The 26,689-nt window shown below is 42.0% G+C and overlaps 1 protein-coding gene and 1 long non-coding RNA gene across 15 annotated transcripts in view; one reads left to right on the top strand and one right to left on the bottom strand.

Moving 5' to 3' along the window:
• Window positions 1-4,965, bottom strand: part of ZNF236 (zinc finger protein 236) — a 171,845-nt gene extending 166,880 nt beyond the window's left edge. For 7 of the 9 annotated variants that reach the window (XR_006288620.1, XR_006288621.1, XM_037892968.2 and 4 more), the window contains exon 1: window positions 4,744-4,852. Coding sequence is in view for 5 of the 9 variants with exons in the window: in XM_037892968.2 (XP_037748896.1) it covers window positions 4,744-4,804 (61 nt within the window). In the remaining 4 variants the exon portion in view is untranslated. Of the gene's footprint in view, window positions 1-3,851; window positions 3,909-4,743 lie in introns of all 9 variants that reach the window. The other 2 variants (XM_037892973.2, XM_043539993.1) reach the window with 2 other exon arrangements.
• LOC114022626 lies at window positions 4,861-26,098 on the top strand. Of its 6 annotated transcripts, none has more exons than XR_006288626.1 (4): window positions 4,861-4,966; window positions 9,112-9,235; window positions 14,518-24,722; window positions 25,348-26,098. It is a non-coding gene; the product is annotated as an uncharacterized LOC114022626 (long non-coding RNA). The 6 variants fall into 6 exon arrangements; XR_006288624.1 differs by having other exon boundaries at window positions 13,794-24,722; XR_006288623.1 differs by having other exon boundaries at window positions 4,930-5,059; window positions 13,794-24,722.
• The last annotated feature ends 591 nt before the right edge of the window (window positions 26,099-26,689 follow it).

Here is a 26,689-nt window from a genome sequence, read left to right as displayed (position 1 = left end):
CCTTTATTTAAAAAAAAAGAAAAATTTGCTTTACATTACTGAAATTCTGTTTATGAGAAAGATTTAGTATTTTCCTGCAAACTACCACAATGTGTTTTGTTTTTTCCCCACCTGATCCCACCCAAAACAAAGTACATTTTACCTGCTCCTGCTATTATGGCAGCAGGTTCTGTGGGACCCTTGAGATCCCAGCCCCACTATACAGCTCTAAAAGCAGGCATCTTTTCCCAGGTCCTACTCTTGGATTAGAGCAAGTCAAGCCCCTACCTTGCTCTCCCCAAAGATGGCACAGCCTAACAGGGAAGTAGGTCAGAGAAAAGCCCAACCTATCCCTACAACTGATGAGAACTTGCGCGAGGATGTGTACTCAATCAGGGGAAATCATACCCTTAGCCTGTAACAAACACACAGTCCCAATTTCAGGAAAACTAAAGCCATCTGCTGTTCATGATGTTTATTAATGATCAATGAAGGAGGCACATCAAAAGCATAGTTGTTCCGTATCATAACATACACTGTACAGTTTCTTCTGTACAAATCAGCCTCAACATCAACGTATGGATTAGTTACTTGCAGATCTGGGCCGAGAACAGCAATTCTCTTCTGCAGAGCACTGAGATTTAAAAAAAAAAAAAATTCCAATTTGGAAATAAAACAAAAATTTTTTTTACAAAAACCTCTATGAAACAAACCCCCCCCCCCTTTTTTTTTTTAAAATAATAATAAAGTCAGAAGATTTTGTTTTGATATTTTCTAAACAAAATTCTACCTGGTAGGCTGAAAGACACAGTAGAAACTGAAAGTTCAAGAGCTTGGAAACTGGTGCCCCCACAAACCCCTTCAGCTTGAGGCTAACAAGAAACTGGGAGCCTGTAAGCCCTACGGGTGCCAGCTCAGAGCAGGCTTCCAGGCTCTCAGTTCTGACCACCGTATAGGCCTCTAAGGAGCCGAAGAGCTGGGACTCCCATAGCTCCCTGATCCCCTGGAGCCTTGGACTCTAGGGGTATAACTATACAGCAATTAAAAATCTGTGGCTGGCCCGTGCCAGCTGACTCGGGATAACGGCTTGTTTAATTACAATGTAGATGTTTAGGCTCAGGCCTGGACCGGCCACAGGTGTCAGACATACCCTAGAAGCCCCGAGGTCCCTGGAATATCTGCTGGCAGGTTGCCCTAGAGCTGCAGACTCCAAAAGCTCAGGCTTCTTAGGAGCCATGCAGGCGAGATGGCTGCAAACTTCCTTGCGTTCTTTCAAAGCTTCACTGAAATCAAACCTGGTTTTTGTCCGAGTCCCATCAAAATCAAACCAATTTCAACTAACCAAGAAATTCCACTGAAAGAATATTGTCACAATTTTTCAAACAAGCTCTAGTTAATTGCCTTTTCTCTGCATAAATCTGCCAATTATCCATACTTCATTCACAATTATACAGCACATACCACTTATTAGCAACTTCTTGGTTCCAAGCAAAAAGTTGCTATTATCTTAAAGCTGCCAACAAACAAAAGGCCCATGCCTGAAACAACAACCAAGGCGGAAAGCCCTATAGCCAGGGAGCTGCCACCCACACAGAAGGTAACCAGGAACTCCTTCTGAAGTCTCGGTGCTGAAGGCTGGTAAGGGAGGCTGCAGTCAGGACAGCAGCAGAGAAGGTAGAACTGAGCGCCTGCAGAGTTGCACAGTACCTCTCCCTGCACTCTCCGAGTTGCACCCTACCCTGACACTAGGGGCTCGGGTTTGGCACAGCCCAGTGCTTCCTTCCCTGCCTACAGCCCTACAAACCTGTAGCCAAGGTTTTCTGCAGGAAGTAGGGATGCTAGGTTAGCAGTGCGGGCCAAGGGATGTGCTGGTCGCTGCTCCAAGCCAATGGGGCTGCGGGAAGCAGCGAACCACGGCCAGTGGGAGCCGCAATCAGCCGAACCTGCAGACACAGCAGGTAAACAAACCAGCCCGGCCCGCCAGGAGGCTTACCCTGGCAGGCCACGTGCCAAAGGTTGCCAATCCTTGCGCTAGGTTATCAAAAAAGTTGTCAATAAGCAGCATGACAGTTGCTAATACACGAATCCAATTAACATTAAAGTCTATGGGATGTGTTCTTGACAAAAAATTGCTAATAACCAAAAATTATCAAGTCGGCTAATAACCAGCATCCGTTGTATTACATGGCTTAAATTACACTTTGAAACTTAACTACACCTTGTTCTTGAGAAATATTGGTATTACTTTTTTTAAAAATAACCTATACAACAACCGGTAGTTAATTGTCCTCAGCACATCACATTATACCTAAATAATGTACAGGTCTGAGTTCAAAGTATGATTTAAATATCAGAGGGGTAGCCGTGTTTGCTGCTTTTACAGATCCAGACTAAGACTCTTTGCCGCTTTTATGATTTAAATGTTATTGGATATACTTTTATCATATCAAGGCTGAAGGTCAGAATTTTCACACAGTTTGAATGTCTTTGTTTTGGTCAGCTTGCATTATAAGCTTGACAAACATTTTTACCCATTTATGTTACCATTATTCAAAAGCCTTGTGTGTACATTTTAAGTCTATAAAGTACATGCACTGAAAGATAATTGCTTTGTTTTCAAAACACCAAAAGCAATTGTTACAAAACTGACTGCTGATCTGTAGTAAAATCAAAACTGTTTGACTGTCATTTTTTATTTTTGCATTACTTAGTTTAAAACAGCAGAAACGATCGCTTTAAAAAAAAAGTCTTAAAAATGCTTTCAGACTGAAACTTGTTGGGGCACATTTGCATTGTCCGATTTTTCTATACGGAGCATAACATTCTTCATTAGTACATATCTCCTGTTTCACAGCACATCATCACTGTTTTTCCCTGAAAGCATAAAGTCCCAATCCTGCAAGGAGCACCTCACAGATTCCACCTTGCAGAAACGGAACTTGGGACCCAAATCTGCAAACATGCATTTAATTTTTCCATACAAGTAGTTCCATTTAGCTAAGTGTGATTACTCACGCAAAGTTACATGTGTAAGCATTTGCAGGACCAGATCCATAGTTCTGATAGTTAATTGGAATAATTTAACTCCAGAACAAATATAAAGGGCATGCTATATGAATGACACTTCTTAGAGCATTTCCATGCCCAAAAAAACCTAAATCACCACCAATTCTCATATTAGTTAAGTAATCATTCAGCTGCTATAGAAATATTTTCTACTCAACTTTCAACATCATAATATGCATCTGTGGAATATGGGTGGAAAGAACATATGATACATGCTTACCCTCCATTACCAAATATTGCAATTTATTTTATTTTTAAGCCTGCATAATGAACAATACAAAAATGTAATACTTCAACTAAGATAAGAGTTTAATTTAGGAGGGGCAGGGTGAGATTCAAGCATTGTGGAAGGCCCTGGCACAAGAGAGTCCTTACACGTACAGTTTAAGTCTTTGCAGGATCAGGACCTAAGACACTACTGCAGAATTTTCTCACTTCCCCTTTTAAAAAAAATCAATATTAAATAGTACTTTCAAAAACTGAGTGAGATTTTTAAATATCTAACAAAACAAAATCTTTCATTGTAGGGTTAAGAACTTTTAAGGGAGTTTAAAAAATTAATTCAAGATTAGGGAGTATCTATCCCACAAAATAATAAACATTTAGCCCACCTCCTGAGAGAAAATTAAAAAAAAAAAATCAGTTGCTGCATAAGAGAAAGAGTGCTGTTGAATGTCTGTACATCAAAGGATGAATTAAGTCCCTACTCTATGGGAGGGACTCTTCTATGCTGTTACTTACAGGTTCCTGCAATCTAATCCATCACTTTGAAAGCGAGTTGAAGGTAATCAGAGGCACAGACCTACCTGAGCATCTGTGCTAGTTTTTTGGGCTGTTATGATCATGCTTTCCCTCTCTGGTTTCTGTGAGGAAGACCCAGATAAAAAGGGAAAATTGACTATAAAAAGTGCTATCAAATGCACAAAGACAACTACCTGGAAAAAAAAAAAATCTGTTCAGTGATAAATAATCATAAAGCGCCAGAGGAAAAGGCAGAACGGTGTGGCTTTTATGTTGATCGTTTCCTTATGCGCAACACACATGGAGTGACTGTTTTAAAACTCTCTTAAAAGTTATTTCTTGCAAGGAGAGCCCCGAGTTCTCAGCCCGCATTGCACGGCTGCCTCTGTCGACAGCTAGGTCGTATATTTCAAGCCTGTATTTGTTCAGTTTGGGGGGTGGGAAGAGAGCAACAGCCGACCCCTCATCGCCAAACTGTCTCCGGTCAGGCTCCTGCTCCGCTCGCCGCCCAGCCGCTGCTGCAGGGCCCGGGCACCATCGAAACGCGCACCCGCCGGGGAGGCTACTACACGCCTCGTCTCGCTTTCTTATGCTGGCACACCCCCCTCCCCCAACGCCGTTTAAAAGCCGTTCAGAAGCTCCCCCACCCCCCATGCGAGCGAATATAAACGGGCCCCGGCAAGTGCCCGCTCCGCTCCGGCTCGATGCCGCGGCGGCGGCGCCGCTGCTACTGAACGAAGCAGGAACAGCGCAGGGCCGCCGGCCCCGGATCTGCCCGCTCCGTATCATTCCGCAGGGCCTAGCTCCCCCTCCCCCCACACAATAGACCCGGCCTCCCTCCCTCCCCCCCATATCCGGGGACTATATGCGGGACCCGGCGGAGGCTTTTCGCTACCCCTAGGGCCCCAGTCTCGAACCCCACGGCGCGCATCGAGCCTGTCCGGCCGCGCTAGTTACCTGACTCGGCGCCGGCCTTGTTGTCCTCCCTGCTGGGTTTGGAAGGCCGCCCCCTCGGCATGGCTGCCCCCTCCCCCCACACGCGCGTGCGCGCGCACTCACCCCCCCACACTGCAACGGCGGTGGCGGAGGAAGAGGCGGTTGAAGGGTGGGGCAGGCGAGGAAAGAATGGACCGGCCCTATACACAGAGATTGAGGAACTGCATGGAGATGCGCCAGACAAGTGAAACGCGCACGCGCGTGAACCGCGAGCGTGGGGCGGAAGGGAAATGCGCGCGGCAAAGGCGCTTGCGCTTTACCCGCGCGAACGCAAAAGGTCTCAGGTCGCGAGGGAAAGAAAAGTGATTCTAGTGAAAGGCGGCGGCGCATGCGCCCTGCCCAGGATAATGGCAGGGGTTATGCGCGTGCACTCGCGAGCGGGAGGGAGAGGTGCACGGTGACGGATGGCTTTGCCTCTGTGACATCCGGGTACTGTGGAATTCTGAGAGCGGAGCGGAGTTCTAATCGCACAGCGGCAGCTGCTGGGCGGCGGGGTAGGGATGGAGAACCTGCGGGCCGCGTGCCTGCAGAATGGGAGTGGAGCCAGGGAGTGGTATACACACACGTTACCCTTCCAGGCAGGCTCTGGAAATCATGACACTAGGGTAGCCAGCCTGGGTCGGACCTGTTGCTGGAGTTTCCTCACAGGACATAATCTTTAATTAAAGAATCTTGAATTCCTGGAGACTCCAGGACAGAATCCTTGGGGGTTGGCAACCCTATGATCAGGTCACAAGTATTGCCTCACACCAGCCTGAGTCAGGCCCTGGTCCCCTCCCCGTCACAAGTGGCTTAAAAACACCATGATTTTATCCAGCAATGTTGGGTGCTGGACTCTTTTTCTTTGCCATCTGGGGTCTGAGAGCCTTTAAGGGGTGCACACGCTCCGGCTTTTCTCCACAGCTCTGACAATTAGAAATTTAATATTTTTTTAAAAAAATGAACACAGTCTCCCCCTAATCCCTTGTCTGAAGGAGTTGGGATTTTAAGAAAAATCATACAGTGCGAAACTCACCCAGAAATCAAGTGGGCTGGCATCCCTGAGGTTTTTGGCTATAGTCTTCTGATCTTCAAATTCAGTGAGAAGTTGCCCCTGAAACACACACATGCAGCTGCAGTGCACTTTGAACATCTGAGGGGAGAGGGGTATAAAATGTACTCACAAACACTGGAGTCTGCCTGTGCCTCAGCGGTGAGAGGGGCATGCTCCCTTTTCTGCCTCTAAAATCCTCACCACATAGGGTTGCCAGTTTTGGTTGGACATATTCCTGGAAGTTTCATCACATGACAATCTTTAATTAAAAGATTAATCTTTAATTCCTGGGACTCCTGGACAATCCTGGAGGGTTGGCAACACTACTCCCATGCCAGTTCTATTCTGAAAACATTCTCCCCAGTACCTCCCTGTCTCCCAATGCTGCCCTGAATCGTACACCCCTGCCCACATATGGAATCCAGCAAGCATGGGGAGCTTTCATAGCCCTTGAGATCAGACAGGACCATTAGATCATATTGTCTGATCTTCTGTCTAATCCAAGCCACAGAATTTCATCCAGTTACCCCACCATTGAGCTTAGCATTTGACTAAAGCATACCTTCCAGAAAGGTCTTGCTGGTGACCCCCCATGTCTCTTGGTAGTGGGTTTCAATAGTTAATCACCCTCACTATTAAATATGTCTCCCTTATTTCTAATTTGAATTTGTTCATCTTCTAACCTTTGGTTCTTGTTATGCCTTTCTCCATTAGGTTAAAGAGCCCGTTAGTACCCAAACTAAAGGGGTATATTGTAATCAAGTCGCTTCTCAGTCTTCTTTTTGATAAATAGCTTGACTTCCTTAAGTCTTACTGTATGGCATTTTCTCTAGCCTTCAAATAATTTCAGGCTCTTTTCTGCACCATCTCCAATTTTTAACATCCTTTTTAAACTGTGAACAGAAGTGTACGCAGTATTCAGTATCCATTCCATATCCAATTCCATATAGAGTGGTAAATCCACCTCCTTACTAATCTTCATACATCCAAGGACTTCATTAGCCCTTTTTGCCATTCCATCGCACGAGGAGCTCATGTTTAGAGCCCTGCATGGATACAAAATGTGTGTCTGCATCCAATACGCAAACATAGTCCACGGATGCGGATATAAAGCAGATATCCACAGAGTAGAGCAGTGCTCTACTCATATTGAGTTGCTATCTACTGCATCCCCTACATCTTTTTCAGAGTCACCGCTTTCCAGGATAGTCACCCATTCTGTAGGGATGGTCTGCATTCCTTGTTCCTACATTTGGCTGTATTAAAATTCAAATTATTTGAATGCAGTTTATCAAGCAACCCAGCTTGCTCTGTATGACTGCTGTGTCCTCATGATTATTTACCATTTCACCAATCTTTGTGTCAGATACCAATTTTAACAGCAGTGATTTTATATTTACTTCCATATCGTTGATGAAATGTTGAATAGTGTCAGGTCAACTACCAGTCCCTGCAGATCCCCACTCCCATTCAGTGATGGTTCCTCATTGACCATAACTTTTTGAGATCTGTCCATTAGCTAGTTCTTAATCTATTTAATATAGCTCCATAAAATAACAATGAAGCCTATTTTTAACCAGAATGTCATGTAGTACTAAGTCAAGCACCTTACAGAACTCTAATTATATTACACCTAGACTGATGGCTTTATCAACAAAATTTGTAATCTCAAAGAATGAAATCAGATTTGTCTGAATGTAATCAGGGCTTCTTTCCAGCAAGCTGAGTTTGCAAAGAGTACACTTAGTTCCTTTTCTTCCCCTGCTCTGCCAATAGATCACATTTGGTGTTTAGCCCACTCCAGCTTGGTGAAATGAGGGAAAAGGGTTTGAGTTGTTGCTACCCTTGCATTGGATGCCTCTGGGTTGATTCCTTGCCACTGCCCACTCTACACATAAGAAAGGCAAAGAGCAGCAGTGGCCTCTGGTGGCTGTAGGCTAGAACTGTGCTAATGTTGCCAATATCTGCAGTAGTAAACCACATACATTAGCCAGTGATATGGCAGCTGTTTACAACAAGCATCTGCTAACTGGACTGAGAAAAAACACAAGAGGTGACAACTGCATATGTTCATTACCCTGAAGCTATTAGCCTATATCACATCTTGCCACATTGCCATGGATCCCTTTTGAAAACAACTGCACTTCTCTTTTGGTTGTTTTCAAACGTCTCAGGCTCAAGCGCAGAATATTAACACATAAGAAAGAGAAAGAGCTAAGACACTGCCACATTTAGGCTTTATTACTTCCTCTACGTATGCACAGTCTTCTCTCATTGAGCACTTCCTGAAAATAGAGTTCTCAATGAGTATGTCTACACAGCAGCTGGTAGATGTAATTCCCAGCTGAGGTAGATGTACATGCACTAACTCTGCTCAAGTTAGCACCAAAAAATAGTAGTGAGGCTGTGGTGGCAAGGGTAGTGTCTTGGGCTACCCACCCAAGTACGTAGCCAGGGGGTCAGGAGGGATAATACTCAAATGGCAGCTCAGATAGCCGCTCATGTTGCTACACCCATACTGCTATTTTGAGGCAGTAGCTCAAGCAGAGTTAGCATATATACCAGGGGGTGGCCAACCCGTGGCTTGTGAGCTGCATATAGCTCTTTGACAGTTAAAGTGCGGCTCTCAGAGCCCCCCGTGCACCCCTATTCTCGGCCTGCCAGACTGGTCGGGGGCAGCTCGGGGCTTCTGCCTGCAGCGGGGTGGTTGGGCAAGGGGCTTCTTCTGTTCATCAGGGAGGGGGGATCTCGGGGCTTCAACCCCATGGGGCACGCTTGCTGGGGCTCAGGGCTTCAGCAGGAGTGGGGCTGAAGTCCCAAGCCCCAGTCGGCACCTCCCATGGGGCTGAAGCCCCGAGACCCCCGCAGCCCAGGGCAGAAGCTCCTAGCCCCACCACCCCACCGCAGGGCTGAAGCCGGGAGCCCCAGCAGGTGCACCCTGGCTCTTGAACTTCTGAAGGTTGTCGTATATGTCTCGGAGGCTCAGGAAGTTTAGCCACCCCTGACATATACATTTACCTGAGTGCGAATTACACCTCCTAGCTTCCATGTAGATATGCCCTATGACATTACCCTATATCTAGGCATACTTATCATACTGTAAACACCCCTTACTAGGAAACTATCTATTATAACACAGACCGTAAGCACAGAATGGTTTAAAAGAAAATTTGCTTTTAAATATATTAATGAACTCTATGTGGTTGCATTAGCAACAGAAACTTGTTAAAGGTTGCAGACTATAGGCCTGAGCCTATACCACTGAAGTCTATAGGAGTGTTGTTTTTTCTTCATAGACTTCAATAGGAGCAGGATCACAATCCTCTGTTCTCAGTGCACTCTGCATGAAAGTTGGAGGGGAACTGGATTATTGCTGCATTATTCTACCGTGGAGGAGTGGAAGATACTTGCTAGCATCAGGTAGGTGGATGAGCTCATTATCTTCAAAATTTAAGCAGAAAGCTCTTAATGCACAGTATTATTTAGATAGGTAGTTGAGTTATTATTTTAAATTACAGAAATCATTTTCCTAAATGTTGGGGGGATATACTGTGGCTGAGACTATTACACCCACAACATAAAGTGATGTAGTGGAGATCACTGTAAGAATTCTAAAAATGACTTTTTTAGAAGTGTTTCTTTAAAACAGTAGGAAACATTTTCTCCTTTTTAGAAAAGTCAGACATCATTAATTTTCTTTTAAAATCTAACAAACCTGAAATTGTACAATTGAACATAGTTTCTTCACCTTGAATTTTGCACCAAGTAGTATGGTATATTAAATAAAGTTTTACACTTCTGTGGTGTTTTTCACATGAAAGCAATTTAATTGCTATATACATACAATACAACTGAAATGCAGACAACTTGGGGATGGAGTAGAACAGTCCATTAGCACACAGCATACTGCAAAATAGTGGAAGGAAAAATTTTGGCCAGTAATATCAAGGCAAGACGTGCCACTGATCATTAATATCCACACATAGCAGAACCTTGTTTTTTAAGGTCTCATCCAAAATTTCCACCCAATAAGCTTTGTGGTACCCCATTGATCAATTACAGAATGCTCAAAGGAAAAATTTACCTCACCAAGGTAATAAGGTTCATGAAGTGCACAGAAATATAAGGTATAGTCAAGAGAAGAGCTGGATTACAGCCCCTGGGTGCTTGACTTTAGCTTGGTGTACCTTCCCCTAAACTACAGAATATTATATGATGAGGATCTTGCTCTCACTCTGAGGCACTAGTTCTGCAAATATGTATGTTCTTTATTTGATGCATGTTAATAGTCGCTTTGCTCTCTGTGAAACTCCAAAAATGAGTAAAATTAAATATGTACTTAAGTGATTGCCATATAGGACCCTTAATCTGTTAACCTATAGTTGGGGGGTGGGGGGTCTCCATATTTTATGAACCAAAACTTTGTTCACATAGTTTGTTTGACGCATTAATGTCTGTGTTTAGAGGTACTAAGTTTTTGCCAAACCATGTAAGAAAACTTATTAGAAATCCATTTTCTTTTTTTATAATTTTAAAGGATAAAAATCAATGCTTATTTTAAAGCATGCGTTTCTATTTTTTACCAATTTGAATTTTCATGATTGCAGGAAATTATGGGAGTCGGGGTCAGACAATTATTAAATGACATTTAATTTTTATTAAATAAAAAAAGACGTTGACATTCAAAAAGTTAAATCTTTATAGCCACTAAAATACAGATTGTCAACATCACGTGTCAAAATTTACAAAGTATGTATATCCTTACATCAAACTCTAATAAGTTCTCAAACATCATTTTTGTTATTTACCCATCTGTAAATTTCAATTATTATTGATGGAAATATTTTTGTCAGTCTGTGAGTGTGTGTACAATGAAATCAATGTTTACTAACATTTACTGATAAATATTTAATTTTTCTAAGTCTACATGTAGGACCTGCAATATTTCAGATGTTGTAGGATTTCTTTTCTCCTCAAAAAGGAAGGAATTTGTATTATTTTGTTAAAGTGTAAGCTACAAACACTAAATTATCTGATTGCTTACTTCAAGGCACCAAGTTCCCCCTCTAGTGACATAAATAGAGACATTGACCGAGTGAGTTGGGAAGGGTATAGTCCTTAGTTGGCATTTGCGGAATATACAACCCCAACAGGAAAGGAAGCAAGGTTATAACAAGACAAATATTCACCATTTTTAAATTCATCATCATTTAAAAAGTAAAAAATTATATTCAACTCACTATCCATTGCTAATTCCGCTTTTTTCCCCCCATCCAAAATAATAATAACTCTACCTGTCACATTGAGACACTAAGCTCGTTTCACAGAAGCCTCCAACAAGCTTTCATATAGTAAACTGTTGCTCTAATCCAGTGGGTTGATTATCTTGGTCTGAGGTTAAAGACACTGCAAGTGTGCATCTTAATTAGCTTAACTGAGTAGCAGGTGAGCATAAAGCGTGGAGTCAGAAGGAAAAGTGAGAGTGTTGGGCTGCGTAACACCAAATAGAGACACTGAGGAGTGAACTTTGCTCATATCAACTGTAGTTTTGGTTATATTCAGCTTCTTCTGACCTGGCTTAGAATTCAGCTGGTGATGTGCAGGTGAAAAGCTCTGTAAACAATTACATAGTTGTAGACTTAACTGGAGAGTCAAGGAAATTAACATCTTTAGACAACATTTTCTTAATGATACATTGCATAAATTGTACAGCTACAAGTGGTACAACCTCAAAATTTCCTAACTATACCAACATCCAGTCATATGAAAAACTCATAATAATACTTCACTTCTTTAATGTTCTTTGTCTGAGAGTTTCAAAGCATTTTACTCACATTGATTAAACTTCACAATAGCCCCATAAGGAAAGCTGTTTTAATGATAGAAAACAGATGCACAGAGGACTTTTCAAAAGTCATACAGAAGTTTGTGGAAAACCCAGAGTTAGAATTCATGCATGTCTCCTAACTTTAACTCCTGTGCTATCAGACCATCCCAATTCTTTCTTTAAACTCTTGTTTAGATCCTAGTCAATGGTATCTCCTGTACAATAACAATTTTAAGGGTTATAGGAATTTGGATGGGAATTACTTGAACTGTATGATTAAGAATTTTTTCCTAGTTTGTCTGTAACACAAATAAAGTACTCTTATTTTTTGTAAAGAAGAAGGATGTTCTTGTGGTTAACGCAAAAGATGTGATCTTAATTTCCAACTATGCCACACTGCAGACAATCTTTGTGTCCATATTTCCTAACTTTTGAGGGCTTGACTCTGCAACAGTTTTTTTTCTAAATATAATTTCCTAGATTTTTTAAAAGGTTATTTGAAAACAAACAAACAGAAAAAAACAGATTATTTTGTATGGAACTACTGAGTACATCTACACTGCAACGTAAGCCCACGCTTACTAGAATTTGAGTTAGGAGACCCTGGGTTTGTTAGCCTAGGATTTGAGTGTCTACACTTATTTGTAATCCCAGATTAGGAATTGTTGAACCCTGGGGCCCAACCTGGGCCAGCATCTATGCTGCATTATGCAATCCCAAATCCAACCACCCATATCCCAGACTTCTTAGCACCCTCCCAAAAATGTGGCTGCTCTAGCCCTTTGTTCATGATGCAGTGTGTGAAAAGCTGACAGTCCGCCAAACTTGACTATGCAGAGGAGAAAGAAAGTCAGCCTATGGAGGGCTCTCAGAGCATGAGTCCAGTGGGGCTGCATCTACACTGCAAAGTAACAGGGCTTGAAGCCTGGATCCTCTCTTGACTCAGGCTTGGACCCTCGGTTAGTTTTGATTTGTGTGCAGATAGAAGGGGGATTGGGCTCAAGCCTGACTTTGAACCCTGGATTTACACTGCAGTGTAGGCAGTGCCTAATTTTTGCCACGGCACCTCTAGACTAGGCAGTTCATAGCCCCATCTGGCTGCTGCATTAGTTATGAATGTAAAAAATTTGCTTGAACCCTAGCACCACTTTCATTACTAATTAAGCACAGAATGTAGACATACCCACAGTGACCCTCCACATGGGTCATCAATATGGTTGGGCCCTTTAGATCCACAGCACATAACTCTACTACAGTGGTTCCCAAACTGGGGTTTGTGAACCCCTGGGGGTTTGCAGAACGTTACAGGGGGTTCGCCAGAAAAATTTCACTAATGGCAGCCAGAGGACCCTGGGCATTGGCGGCAGCAGGTGGGACCTGGTTGCAGGGCAGACAGCCCGAGCGCCAGGGAGAGCAGGGCAGGGCAGCCCGAGCCCTGCCCCCGTCAGCAGGGGAGCCGGCCACCAGAACCCCAGCACTTCACGTGGGGCTGGCAGCCCAAGCTCCGGTGGTGAGCGGGACCTGCAGCCCAAGCTCAGTGGAGCTCAGTTGACCGGAGTGGTCAACGGGGTCCAGCAGCAGGAGCCCCATGGAGTGCAGAGGAAATTTAAACTTAAATCCCTGGAAATATTCATTTTTAGGAGGGGGTTCATGAGATTTCACAATTTAGTGAAAGGGGTTCGTGGGCTGTTAATGTTTGGGAACCACTGCTCTACTGCATATGCGAATGGAGTAACTGGCAGCAGTAATAGATTATTACCTTCTGCAAGGACTAGCCAGTAGAGATGAATGGAGATGCACACTTTGCTAGTGTGTTTCATAGCTATTTGCTAGACAGCAGAAGAACATTCAGACTCTAATCCTGGGTTAAGTTCTGGGTTTTGTAGGCGAGTATTCTTTAGGGATTATAAACTCTTCTGCCCCGGTCCTTTCTAACTACCTCTTTCTGCCCCTATCATCTGCTTGCTTGTCTGGGGCCCCTTTTGCCTCTACTTCTTCCCTAGAGCCTGGCTCTTTTGCCCCCCCCCTCCCCGTCCCTATTCTTCCCTGCAGTCTGTATTGCACCCCCCCGCTCTCATCATCCCCCCTACATTCAAACAGACTTGGGGGGCATAGCCAATGTTTTCCCCTTCTGTCCCTTTTCACCCCTAGAAGCTGGAATGAGCAGCTGTAAGAAAAGTCCTGTACAGCTCCAACTTGAAGCATGCTCATTGTGGACAGAATCTTCAGAGAATTTAGCTGCAAAACTCTAACAGGTGTCTACTGAGCATGTGTGAATTGTGGTTTCCAGAGACTCATAATTTGGCTAAGTGTGGGTGGATTTTCTGGGGGGACATTAAAAGGCACATCCCTCCATGAGTAGTGTGACACACACACGCGCTAAATTTCAAATCCCTGCTCCAAAGCATGGAGGCACTAGCGCTTTTCTGTGAAACAGTTGTATGAATTTTTTTAAAAACATAGACTAAACAATGTATTACTCCCTAATTTCATTCTTCAGTACCACTGAAGCATTTTTCCCTGAAAATTAAAAAAAAAGTTTCTGGCAGACACCTACCCATGAAACATTTCGGACCAAACAGTTAAAATTTGGCAAAAATTATAAGCAACTGAAGACAGGGTCTCATAACAGGAAATGATAGGCAACCTTACTGTAGGTACACTATCATTTCTGCCTCTATGAATAAGAATGAAAATAATCTGGTTAAGAAGTTTCAACCCCATCCATTAATTCCTTCAATTCTATCTCAAAAATAAGGAGCTTTAATATCAGAAACTGCTTTTCAGGTATTGTTGTTGCATGTATATTTATTTAACTAGAGTCAACTTGGAATGGCTGTAGTCTAATCAACTCCTTGTCTGCTTCCTCCACCAGCAGCAGAACTAGCACGTCAGAAAACATGGCTATCATTTGTGAAGGCAAGTGCCAAACTGCAAACAGTTTTAATTCACACTACTGAAAGCAGTGACTGTATATGCAAAATATGACATCTGAGAAGTATATAACATTTGCCTTGTAGAAGGACTTGCCAAGTAAGAGAGGAGATAAATAAGCAACTAGACTAATGGAAATAACAGACTTAAAACTGAAAGGGACAGAGACCAAACAGAATACAGTACCTAAGATATATTTGAAGAAGTGTACTAAGAATGGAAAACATCTAGCAGAGAGAGTCAGTGAAGTATGTGGCAATACATTTAATTATCTGGAGAGCTGGTTGAACAAGTTGTAAGAAGTTAGTGAAATGAATAATAATTAGAAACACCTGATAACTAGTAAAATAGTGTTTAGAGGGAAAAAATAGAATCTTGCAGTGCTATTATCTTATTATCTTATGCTATTATCTTGGACTCCCTCTGGGTGTTGTCTTCTGTTCTATTTTCATTCCATCACCTCCAGCCACCTACTTCTATGCTGGATGCAAGCAGATGTTCTTAGAAATGTAGATCTCTGGAGCTGCCTGTGATAGTCTGTCCACTTTTTTTCCCCCTCTCAGTTGCAACTTTCCCAGCCCCCACATTGTCAGGATATTTAGCCTTCATTAGCTGAGATAGATGCTTGTGAACTTTTCTGCCTAATTGTCAAAAAGATTTTCTTTTTTTAAAGGTAGTGGTAGTCATAGTTGGGACAGTTACAGGCATATGCTATAACAGATCAAATAAGAAGTAAAAATCTTGATCAAGCCAGAGGACACATGAGAGAAGTACTACCTGAGTTTTCATTAAACAGATCTGCTGTATATATAGATTCTTATGTGTGTATGAGGGATTCAAAGGAGCTGCAAAGAAGCCACATTTTCCCACCTGAAAATTCCCTTGTCACAGGGAAATGCTCAGCTGATGCTAATCTGATTTAGTGAACCCCATCCCCACCCCCAGCTCCCGCTCTTGTGCAGGTGGGGAAGCAAAACTGCAGGACAGTACCCTTCAGCTATACCCAGCTGGTGTGCATTAAAATCACCTCCACCAGGGTTTAGGGTGAGGTCAATCTGCCCTGAGAATTATGGAGCCGTAACTACCCTCATCTCTTCCTCTTTCTTTGCTGTGCCAAATGAATCTGAGCCCCAGTCCATATTAGATACTCATATGGCCTCATTACAGTAATATCTTAGTACCTCACAATCTTTAATGTATTTTATCCTCACAACCCCCTGTGAGATAGGGAAGTGTTATTATCCTCATTTCATAGGTAGGGAACTGAGGTACAGAGAGATTAAGCGACTTGCCCAAGGTGACACAGGAAGTCTGTAATGGAGCAGGGAATTGAACCCCATTCTCCTGTGTTCCAACTTAGTGCCCTAACTATTGGACAATCTGATATAACTGGCTGAGGAAAGGTATCAAACAGCATCATCTGTTGTCCCTCGATGTAGTTGCAATCCAAGATTCTATATGGCTGGAGCTGATTAAAGTACAAAAGAAACAGGCTACACCTTAAAATGCTTATAACCCTTGCTGAATTGCCATGGGAATCTTATAACTGTGGTGCTGGCAAACCAGCTAACCTGTACATGATCCTTAGAGGCTTAACAAGTGGCACTGCAGTTGTAATCAGGACAATTCACTTGTGTGTGGGTATCAAAGAAATGTTAAGTAGACCAGCAAGCACTATCCCATTCATTTGTAGTAATAGGAATCAAGAGTAGATGCTAAATGTGTTTGTCTGTGTACCTATGTCTTGTTTGAAGTTTACCAATGTCATCAAATTAGCTTTTAGATGCTAAATCCTTTTTATGTCTTAATTGTCTTTACATTATATATGCGGCTCTGTTCAGTCAACCTTAAGATCAAAGATGTATAAACACTGCATGAACTAATGATATTACTTATATTGTCTTCAGCTTATCTATCCCTATTATAACAAGTGACCAGCAATTGCCTTATGTAAATCAGTGTAGAGGAATTACCTGTGTATGCATAGGAAATGTTATGTTAACTTAAAAGGATGGGTCCTTGTGGGCTCAATAAAGAGGAATCTTTGAACACGTGTAGTGCTCAAGAAACTTGGTAGCTTGTTTCAACTATAAAAGAGAGGCATTGGGTATGATCCTGTAATCTCTAGTCTGCTGAACTTTTAAACAGGGAAAGTTTAAGCCATTAAATGGAGATCTCCAAGTAACTACTTGGATTGTTCTGGATAATTCATGGAAGGTCTCTAACAGACTCTACATCTAAGATGTTCTTTGGACTCTAATCTTTTTTGGGTGATCCAGAGAGACTTATTGCAAGCTAGCAGATTTAACATCACTGCTATTATCCGGATCTACAAACTCTGAAATTAACTGTAATGTATATGATTCATTTTAACCTCTTAATAACTCTTCCTTTTTTATTTTAATAAAGATTTTATGTTTTAGTTATTAAAGGATTGGTTATCAGTGTGATTTGGGGGTAAAATCTGAAATATATTTTAACCTGGGGTGTGTTTGAGCCTTTGTGATTGGAAGAACTTTATATGTGATTTCTGTTTTTAATAATTATTTATCACAGAAATCTGGTTGTCTGGGTGGTAAACCAGGGACTGGGATGCCTAAGGGGACTGTGTTTGGGCTTCTTGTTAACCAGTGGTGATCCAGGAGCTCACTTTTGTTACTGGCTTGGTGAAATCTAATTCTAGAATAAGCCACCAGTTTTGGATTGTTTCTTACAGTCTGCCCTGAATTTGGCCTTCTCAGGGGTGACCCATACCAGCATGACAGTAACAAAGGGAGTCACCTCACCAATATAGTGAAGGGAGATACCCTGTTGAGAAGAGGCTATTGAAGAGGAATTACATCCTTTAGAATTTGATAATCCAAGTGAATTAAACTGGACAAAATCTTCAGTGTCAGGCATTTCCACTTCTGAAGCCCCAGCTTCCAAGGCATGAATGTCTATTGACTTCCTCCACAAATGATTTTCAACACTGTTAAAATTATAGATTTGGGGTACTTCTGGTGGATGAAATAAAAAAAAAATCTGGTCTCAGGTTTTGACTCTTGTGGATTTTTATTCTGTTGAAGCTAAAAATTCATAACTTAATTTTGGATTTTCAGTTCTACTATACTAGTTACAATAAAGAATACTTGTGGTAAGAACTTTTTATGAGCCATAGTACAATGTAATATTGTGTATGATATCCACATGTCCAAGAATGAATATCACAGGATAGAAGTGCAGGAACAGTTAGGGTTAGATTAATTCAATTTAAACTATTTCTCTCCCCCTACCTCCCAGTTGGGTCTTGGGATAGATGCAAAATTAAATTCCTGGCTATTTGCCACTAGAATTTATCTTGGAAGACATTAGCAGAAGGATTCTGTCCCTACTATGGAAGAGTGTATGGAGCCCCTGGGTACTTGTCTTTCAATGAGCAAAACTGTGTATATGATAAGTAGATAGAAGAAGGCTGTGTCAGTGGTTAGACTACTGGCTTTTGACCTAGGAGACCTGTGTTCAATTCCCTGCTCTCTCACAGACTGCCTGTGAGAGTTTAGGCAGTCATTTAGTCTTTCTGTGCTTCAGTTTCTCATCTGTAAAATGGGGATAATTGTACTTCTCTACCTCACAGGGATGTTGTGAGGATAATGATTGTGAGTGATCGGATGCTGTCGTGATGGGGGTTCTTCTATCTATTTATTATATATATATATATCTCCCAAAATACAGGACTCTGACATAGGTACTATATAATGCTGAACAGTATTAGAGTTAGTATGGAAATCAAGAATATTGTCTTTCACCATTCTTGTATGAAGACTGTGCAGAATTATTGTAGCTACTACAACATTCAGCTTTAAAACTCTGAAGTCCTACTGAATGCTTCTATGCATTGCACATTGCAATGGCCAAGTCACTCCTCTTTAAGTCCTTAGTAGCTTTTCCTTGTCCAAACTACAATGTGTCATGTTTGAGCTTCTTTACTACATCTTTAAAGCCTTTCACAACTCTGTTCCTCCCTAGTTATCTGCTCTATCACCCCTCAACACATACCCCACCAACGATGCCAACCTGAATGGCAACACTCTGCTTCACCCACAAGTATGTGTGTGTGCTTCTTTCCGTGTTTATGTATGGCATGCTCGTCCTGAACCACTCCATAAAGTTACTAACCTGTCCTTCAGTTCTTCTTAAGAACTTCTCCTACAATTATGTCTGCAGGAGATCAACTGATAATGGCTAAGCAGAAAAACAGTGAAGATTGCTGATATTTAAAACAAAGATTTTATAGTATACAGAATTATGAACGTATGCAAAAAGTAAATGCATAATCTGTATTTATTTCCTGTTATTGTTAATCTGATCCTCCTATTTCATGACCCTCCTCCTGGTTGTTACATTCACTTGTTGCACCTGGTCTTAAACTAGATAGAAAGACATGGTCCATACCCGAAAGAGCTTACGGTTTATACAGTAAAAGAACGACACCCACTCTACTCCCCTGGAAGTCAATGAGAGTTTTGCTGTTGACACTGATAGGAGCAAGACCAGGTCATAAAAGCAGCATATTCAAAATTATACTGACAGGTACACCTTCTCGTCTGCTGAATAATTCATGCCTTTAATTTTAGTCCTTTCCCTCATGTGGGCAGTCTATCAACAATAAATCTAGTCACACCACCTAAATTATAAGATGAGAAATATATGTGAGTATTCCTACTTTATAAATACTCCCTCCCCTGGGCAAAAAAATCAGCTCTCCAGTCAGAGAAAAGAACATCAATGCTATGTGCAGCAACATAATGAGAGAGTAAAGGGTTCATAAACCGTCTCTGAATAAATAGGTTCACTTTTTTTCCTTTTAGGTATTTGTTTACTCAAATATTCTTCACTGACTTGGTCTTTATTTTCAGAACTAAGTTAAACCTCTAGAGGCCATGACAGGTCAAACAAGGACTTTCATCACAGAGATGATATCAAGCAACCCTTGAAGACTATGTTCATGTCGATAATCAACATAAGAGTCCTTATTGAATCGCTGTTTGCAAAGGTGCTAAAAAGAATGATGCATTCTGAGGAATCTGTGATCAGCACATTATAGGATATTCTCATCCGCTTCCATGATGAGATTTTATTTACATTTTTAAAGATTATTATTAATTCACACAGAAAATTACCATACAAACTCTTAAGGCAGCATAACCAGCCCTCAATAGGAAGGAAATTAGAGCGCTCACCGTATTCTTAACTGACTTCTGATATCCAAATCTTACAACAAATGTGGTACAATAACATCATGCAGTAATCTTATTCATTAGATTTAGTGAACGGGGTAGATGTAGTAAATCTGCATTGATAGATGCTTTTGTGTGTTCAAACATGAAAGTTATATTAAGAAAAGGATGAAACTGAATAAAAAAGGTTTCTAAACTTCTCACCTTTTTACTTCTGTTCAGTTCCATCAAGCTACATTTTTTCTGGTTCTAAAATTAACACATCCCTGCCTCTCATAACTAAAAGCATATGCTAGTGCCATTTCAGCATACTGGGAGACCAGCAATACCAAGATAATGGTAAGAATCTTTTAAATTTAGTAAATAAAACGAAGAGGTATAGTTAAAAGAGGCCATTAGCAAGTCCCTCTTCTAGATCTGTCACTAAACTGCCTGCTCCAAAATAAAGAGTCCATACATATTGGGTTTGAACATCATGATTGAATAACATTGTGTATTTTATTGATAAAAACATTATGCATAATTCAAATATAATTTTTTCTAGTAGTCATGGAAAAAATGATTCACTTAGCTTGAATAGGTCTGTATGCATAAGAATGACTCAGTAAATACAGTCCACTAAAAAGAGGCCAGAAAGAAAGAAACACAGTGCCCCTAATTTATATAATCCAAAAGAAACACAGTAGTCCTATGTAATCACATGACTCCAGGTGCTGGGGTTTCAAGAAAAACAACAGATGTAGTGAGAATCATCATAAAATTCTGAGAAGTGACAGTACTGGAAAGAGGCTACCACAGAGCCTCTTCTAGAGCTGTTACCCTTGCAAGTTCTGTTTGAAACACATTTGTCAAGTCTTTGTCAGAGCTGGTTTACGCTCCTTGAAGTTCAGAAAGGTTCCTGTTTGAATGAAACCAGTTTTATTTTGTACACTTATAACTGAGAGACAACAAGCAAGGACCGAGAGGTTCATGTCAGTTTGCTAAAACCAAAAATGGACCTTTGGCAAACACATTTCCTCTTCTGAACCTGTGATCCAAAATATAAAAGTAATAATGATAACACCCTGCAATTACAGAAAATAATGATGTACTTGGGCCACTGGCATGACAAGGCTATTCTGCATACTTGTGATCCAAGAAGGAAGTAAGAAATAGCTAAAAGTCTATGGTTAAGGCTCACATTCTGAAAGACGACAGGATTACATAGATAAGTATTGCTCACTATAAGCATCCAGGGTTGCAGCATCTACCCCTAAGAAAGTAATAATAAAATACCAGAAAGATGCTCCCTTCCCATCATTATTTGAACAGACTTGGATATCATCGGTAGGGAGCTGACTGTGGTGGAGAGAGCATGGAATGTGAGAGAGGAGGTGTGATATATGAAGGGGGAGGGGGTGGGAAGTAGCTCCCTTTGATAGACACCCAGCCAGCCAGTTAGCTGTAAAATCCCTCTTGGTCTGTTCTCTGCTTGCTTTACTTGTAAAGGGTTAACAAGCCCTCAGGTAAAAGAAAAGGAGTGAGCACCTGACCAAAAGAGCCAATGGGAAGGTAGAACTTTTTAAAATTGGGAAAGAAACTTTCCCTTTGTCTGTTGTTCTCTGGGCTGCAGGGACACGGATCAGTAATGCTGTAACCAGCTTTAAGCCAGGTATGATTATAGAGTATCAACTCATACCTCGAACCTACTTATCTGGAGCCTCAGATATGTAAGTAAAATTAGAGAATGTCGAAAAAGACATGATTTGGGTTATTTCTTTTATTTCTTATTGGCTTGTGGACTCCTCTGTGCTAACCCTAGATGCTTTTGTTTGCTTGTAACCTTTAAGCTGATCCCCCCAAGAAAGCTATTTTGGGTGCTCGATTTTTGGAATTGCTCTTTTAAAATCTAGCAACAGCCTAAGTTCCAGATGTATTTTCTTTCTTTTTGTTTTTAATAAAATTTACCTTTTTTAAGAACAGGATTGGATTTTTGGTATCCTAAGAGGTTTGTGCATATGCTGTTTGATTAGTTGGTGGCAACCACTAATTTCCTTTGTTTTCTCTCTCAGCTCTTCCCCGGAGGGGAAGGTGAAAGGGCTTGAGGGTACCCCACAGGGAGGAATTCCCAAGTGCTCCTTCCTGGGTACAAGGTTGTTGGGAGTTTTTTGTCTTTGGGTGGTGGCAGCGTTTACCAAGCCAAGGTCAGAGAAAAGCTGTAACCTTGGGAGTTTAATACAAGCCTGGAATGGCAAGTATTAATTTTTAGAATCCTTGTGGGCCCCCACCTTGTGCACCTGGAGTGACAGAGTGGGGATTCAACCTTGACAGGAGGCCACAGTGCCTAATAGAGGAGCCGGCAGCTGATAAGAGTTTTATTACAGAATTATGTAACAAAGACTGGCATTGTAAAGGCAATTTCATATTAGTTTGTTCCTTTAGTTCTCAACAACTGTTAGTCCACATCACATAACTACGTATTTCTGAGTTTGTGAGAACATGTATGGTTCCCCTGCAGGCAGTGCAGCTGCAGGTCACATGCAAGAAAAGTCCCAAATAAGAAATGACAACTTTTTCCCCCCTCTCATATCTGTGATTCTTAGCACACCTTACTGACTTGCAATAAGGTACTTCAGAGTGCACTGAACTGATTGTCAGAGCTACGTCATGGCTAAAAAGTAACAGCCAAGCTAAGAGGAAACGTTTGTGTTAGATTTGTTTGTTGTTTTATTTATGTTAATTATAAAGGCAAGCCCCAGGGATAGCATGAGTATGAACGATATTCAGTCTTAGGTTTCAGAGTGGTAGCCGTGTTAGTCTGTATTAGCAAAAAGAACGAGGAGTACTTGTGGCACCTTAGAGACTAACAAATTTATTTGGGCACAGATATTCATCAGGTATTTGGGCATACCCACTTCATCAGATGCATGGAGTGGAAAATACAGTCGGAAGATATATACACACACACAGAGAACATGAAAAGATGGGGGTTCCCTTACCAACGCTAACAAGACAAATCAATTAAGGTGAGCTATTATCAGCAGGAGAAAAAAAACTTTTGTAGTGATAATCAGGATGGCCCATTTCAAACAGTTGACAAGAAGGTGTGAGTAACAGTAGGTGGCGGGAATTAGCATGGGAAATAGTTTTTAGTTTGTGTAATGACCCATCCACTCTCAGTCTTTATTCAAGCCTAATTTGATGGTGTCCAGTTTGCAGATTAATTCCAGTTCTGCAGTTTCTTGTTGGAGTCTGTTTTTGAAGTTTTTTTGTTGAAGAGTTGGCACTTTTAGGTCTGTAATCAAGTGTTCAGGGAGGTTGAAGTGTTATCAGTGTGCACACTGTGAGGAGGTGGGTGTGAATGCCACCTGCTTATATCCAGGTGCTTCACTTTAAAAAGCAACAAGGAAAGGAAAAATTAGATATTTTGTTTGTTTTAGTACTCTGCTGAAGATTGCAGGACCATCTTTTGTCACACATAATGCAAAAGGTAAGAATGTGACACAGAAAGACTTATTGGACTCTTTAGTATGACATTAGCAATTACCAAAGTAAAGCTCCAATAAACTTTTGGGATGGCTGAAATCCTGACACCTGCTCTAGCCCCTTTAGATTGGATAAAAGGGCTGGAGCAGCATGAAGGTGCACTAATGGTATTCCTATATTGCAATGTAAGCCTGGACTTGTGCCTGGGCTCAAGGCAACGCCCCCTTGCATCTACACTGCAACTGCACTAACCCATGGTTCAGACCCAGGACCCTGTTGGGTCTGAGCTCAAGTCAAGCCAGGACTTAGGGTCTGAGCCGTATTGCTTTGTAGTGTAGATGAGGCCTCGGCTTGACTTAGCTCCCGGGAGTCATCCGAAAGTATCCACAATTCCTTGGGGCAACTTCCTTAGTTCTCTCTATGCCCACAATCTACAATGCACTCTATTAAAAACAGTGCTGCTTCTTGGTCATGCGAGCACAGCTAAATTTTGGTGAATCTGTGGTGTGAGGCCAGTAAAACTGTGGACTTCAGCAAAAGCACCAGGAGTGACCACGCTTACCAGCAGATAGCTAAAAATCTGGCAGCTCTGCAGATTTTCCGGACAGGTGATCAGTGCGGGAGTGAATACAGGAAGACAAGGGATAAGAATCATACCTCAGGTAACTCAGAGCAGCATGCCTATTTTATGATGACCTTGACTGGGTCCTAGGCACTGCCCCAGCACAGAGCTAACCTTGCTTCATGATGACCTGGTGATCTGGGATGGCCCTGAATCAAGAATGGGGAGTGATAGAAGCCAGAGGCCATGGGACTGATGAGATCCCAGCCAGAATCATGAAAAGACTCTTTTAATGAAACCAATCCCAGAGCAGGCTGTGGATCAGGATCAACAGCAAATTCTCAGTCCCTACTCAGAAGAGTTGTTTGATCCACGTCCCACAATGAGGAATAGCCAGCTGCTGAGCCTGCAGAGAACCCAGTGGGGACAGAAGCTGCCCCAGAACTGGTAAGTGCATGATTCAAATAAAAAGTTTATTATTACAGTAATGGAAGGGATTTCTGCTTTAAGAGGCAATGCAAAAATGGTAAGCCCCAGCTACCAGCATTTGGCCACTAATGGTGGATTATATCACAGAGCCTAGGCATCCCTTCCCTCTCCGTCTCCCCAACCCTCCACCAGGGGTAGTTCAAAATGGCAACGTGGAATTTCAAACTTTCATACACAGCTGTAAAGTACGTTTGCTACAGTCATTCTTGTTTTCCTTTCAGTAATTAGAAATTTGCCATTCTGCAATCATTTCTCCTGGATATATGCAGCTACCTGTAAACAGTGAAGAGTGTGTGTGTATGTGTGTGTAACAGTATTCTATTTCCAAATCTAGTCCATTGCAGAGGTAATCCATGCAGAGGTGGAGTAAAGCTGCAGATTTCAGAGAGTTTTGCATTCATCAATAACAAGGTAAACCATGTGTGAGCTAACACAGCATCATGTTAATTCCCTCATGCATTCTGACCCAGTCCTGACTGCTGATAGCTGCAAACTTTTCCTGAAGCAGGAACTCAGATAGTCACACTGTGGGGAAGAGCATATTTTCCAAGCCATCTGTACAGCTAACTAGTCCACTCTACTCACAAGTGTGCTGTTCAGTCACTATTCATTTGAATTCTTCTGCTGCATACACTGCAGGTTTCCATCCAGCAGCTTGAAATCACATCTCTCTCTGCCACTAAGGCATCCCAAGAACTGTTATGTCTTCTAAAATATGAAAGGCCTGAAAAGAGAGTAAAAAACCATTTGCAGTGAGGGTGCTATACACACTCCCCTCCTTCATAAGGCAATTAGTTATACATTTTTATGAAACAGAATAAAGGTGTTAATTTTAAACTTACCATTGCCTCTGCACTTCTGTAACTACGATTAACAAGGCTGTGTTCAGAGACAGAGGACTGAAGCATCCCTTTCACAGTGTAGGATCACTTTAGAACTGTTACAATTTATGTCCTTGAGATTCCACAGTAATTAATTCTGTGCTCTTCCACAGAGCTACTTTGAAAATAACCCTCTGTTTCTTGTCCCGTTTCAGGACCCTCAGCCTATACTGCCTGCTGTTCTAAGTTCAGGAACTTGATCCTTGGCCCAACATGGACTCACGGACCATTCCAAAAGGAAGTGTTCCCATGATGAAGTTATGGCTGATGCTCTTGAGAGGGCAGACCAGCAGGTCCAGTACCAGAAGAAGAAGGATGAAAGACTGGAATAATGGCATGCTGACAGGCAGGAGGCAAGGCTGAGGCTTGCCATCCAGGTGGAGAACAGGGTTTCATCAAGGCAGCTGGTACTTGCAAAGCAGTTCCTGGAACAGGAACAGTGGCTAGAGGAGGACAGAGCTCTGCGGAGAGAACTGTTTCAGCAAGTCCTGTCTACAATGGCTGCAAGAACACTGGCTCCTGCTGCCTCCCCATAGCCTGATGCCCCAGCAACATACCCTCCACCCAGCAGTAGCTTGGACAACTCCATATCGGGGCAGCCCATGAATTCAGGACTCTTGAGCAGCTGGGCAGGGCAGCTAAATACTGTGCAGCTTCCCTTCCTTTCGTCCACTCCTCTTGGATGGAAACTTCCAGCCCCACCCCCATTGCAAAGTGAGGGGTAAATGTGTAAAGAAGAGAAAGGAGAACCTGGGACCAGGGGCATCGGATTGGGTATTAACTCTTTCCTGACCTTTCTTTTTGGGTGTGTGGTTTTGTAAGGGCAGCTGGCTTGCACAAGACTGTGTGAGCGGTTTAGTGTTTTAAGAGCTGTTTACAAATAAAGTATGTTATATTTTCAAGAAAGGTTATTTCTAGCACTGCATAATATCATACAATCATGATTTCAGATAATAAAGCTCAAAACATGTTGAGTAATTAAGCATTACAAAGCAAACAGTATTCCTCTATTTATGGAGGTACAGCAATTCAAATGTCAGTAAATTCTGTCTCTACAGCCATTGGGCCCCCCCCAAACCACAACCAAATTAATTTTTCATCATGTTCATTGTGTCATGCTGACTTACATTGTATGGCAACCAAGACCACTCCATTCCCAAGCATTGTCACCCCAAAAAATAAATCAGCCAGTTTTTCCCTGAAGCACATTCGTACAGGTACTATCCTGCCTCTTCAAATAGGCCAGGCAAGTACATAATGTGAGAACACAAAGCATCCCTTACTTCTGCTGCCGGGATGCAACCAGCTTCCCTCAGTGGTAGCTGCACTTTCTGGCTGAGAGTACTGATCCAGTGTCTTCTCACTGTCATAGGTCCATTCAGGGGGAAATGGCTCACCTCTGGCTTCATAAAGGTTGTGAAGAGCACAGCAAACCACAGTAATGAGGACAGCATTGATTACATTGGCATCCGAATGGATTTGTAGACACCTCCAACA

Source organism: Chelonia mydas, chromosome 2 (genome assembly GCF_015237465.2).
Source record: "Chelonia mydas isolate rCheMyd1 chromosome 2, rCheMyd1.pri.v2, whole genome shotgun sequence".
Lineage (NCBI taxonomy): Eukaryota > Metazoa > Chordata > Testudines > Cheloniidae > Chelonia > Chelonia mydas.
Note: the sequence above shows the minus strand (reverse complement) of the source record. Positions and strands in the feature narration are given on the sequence as shown.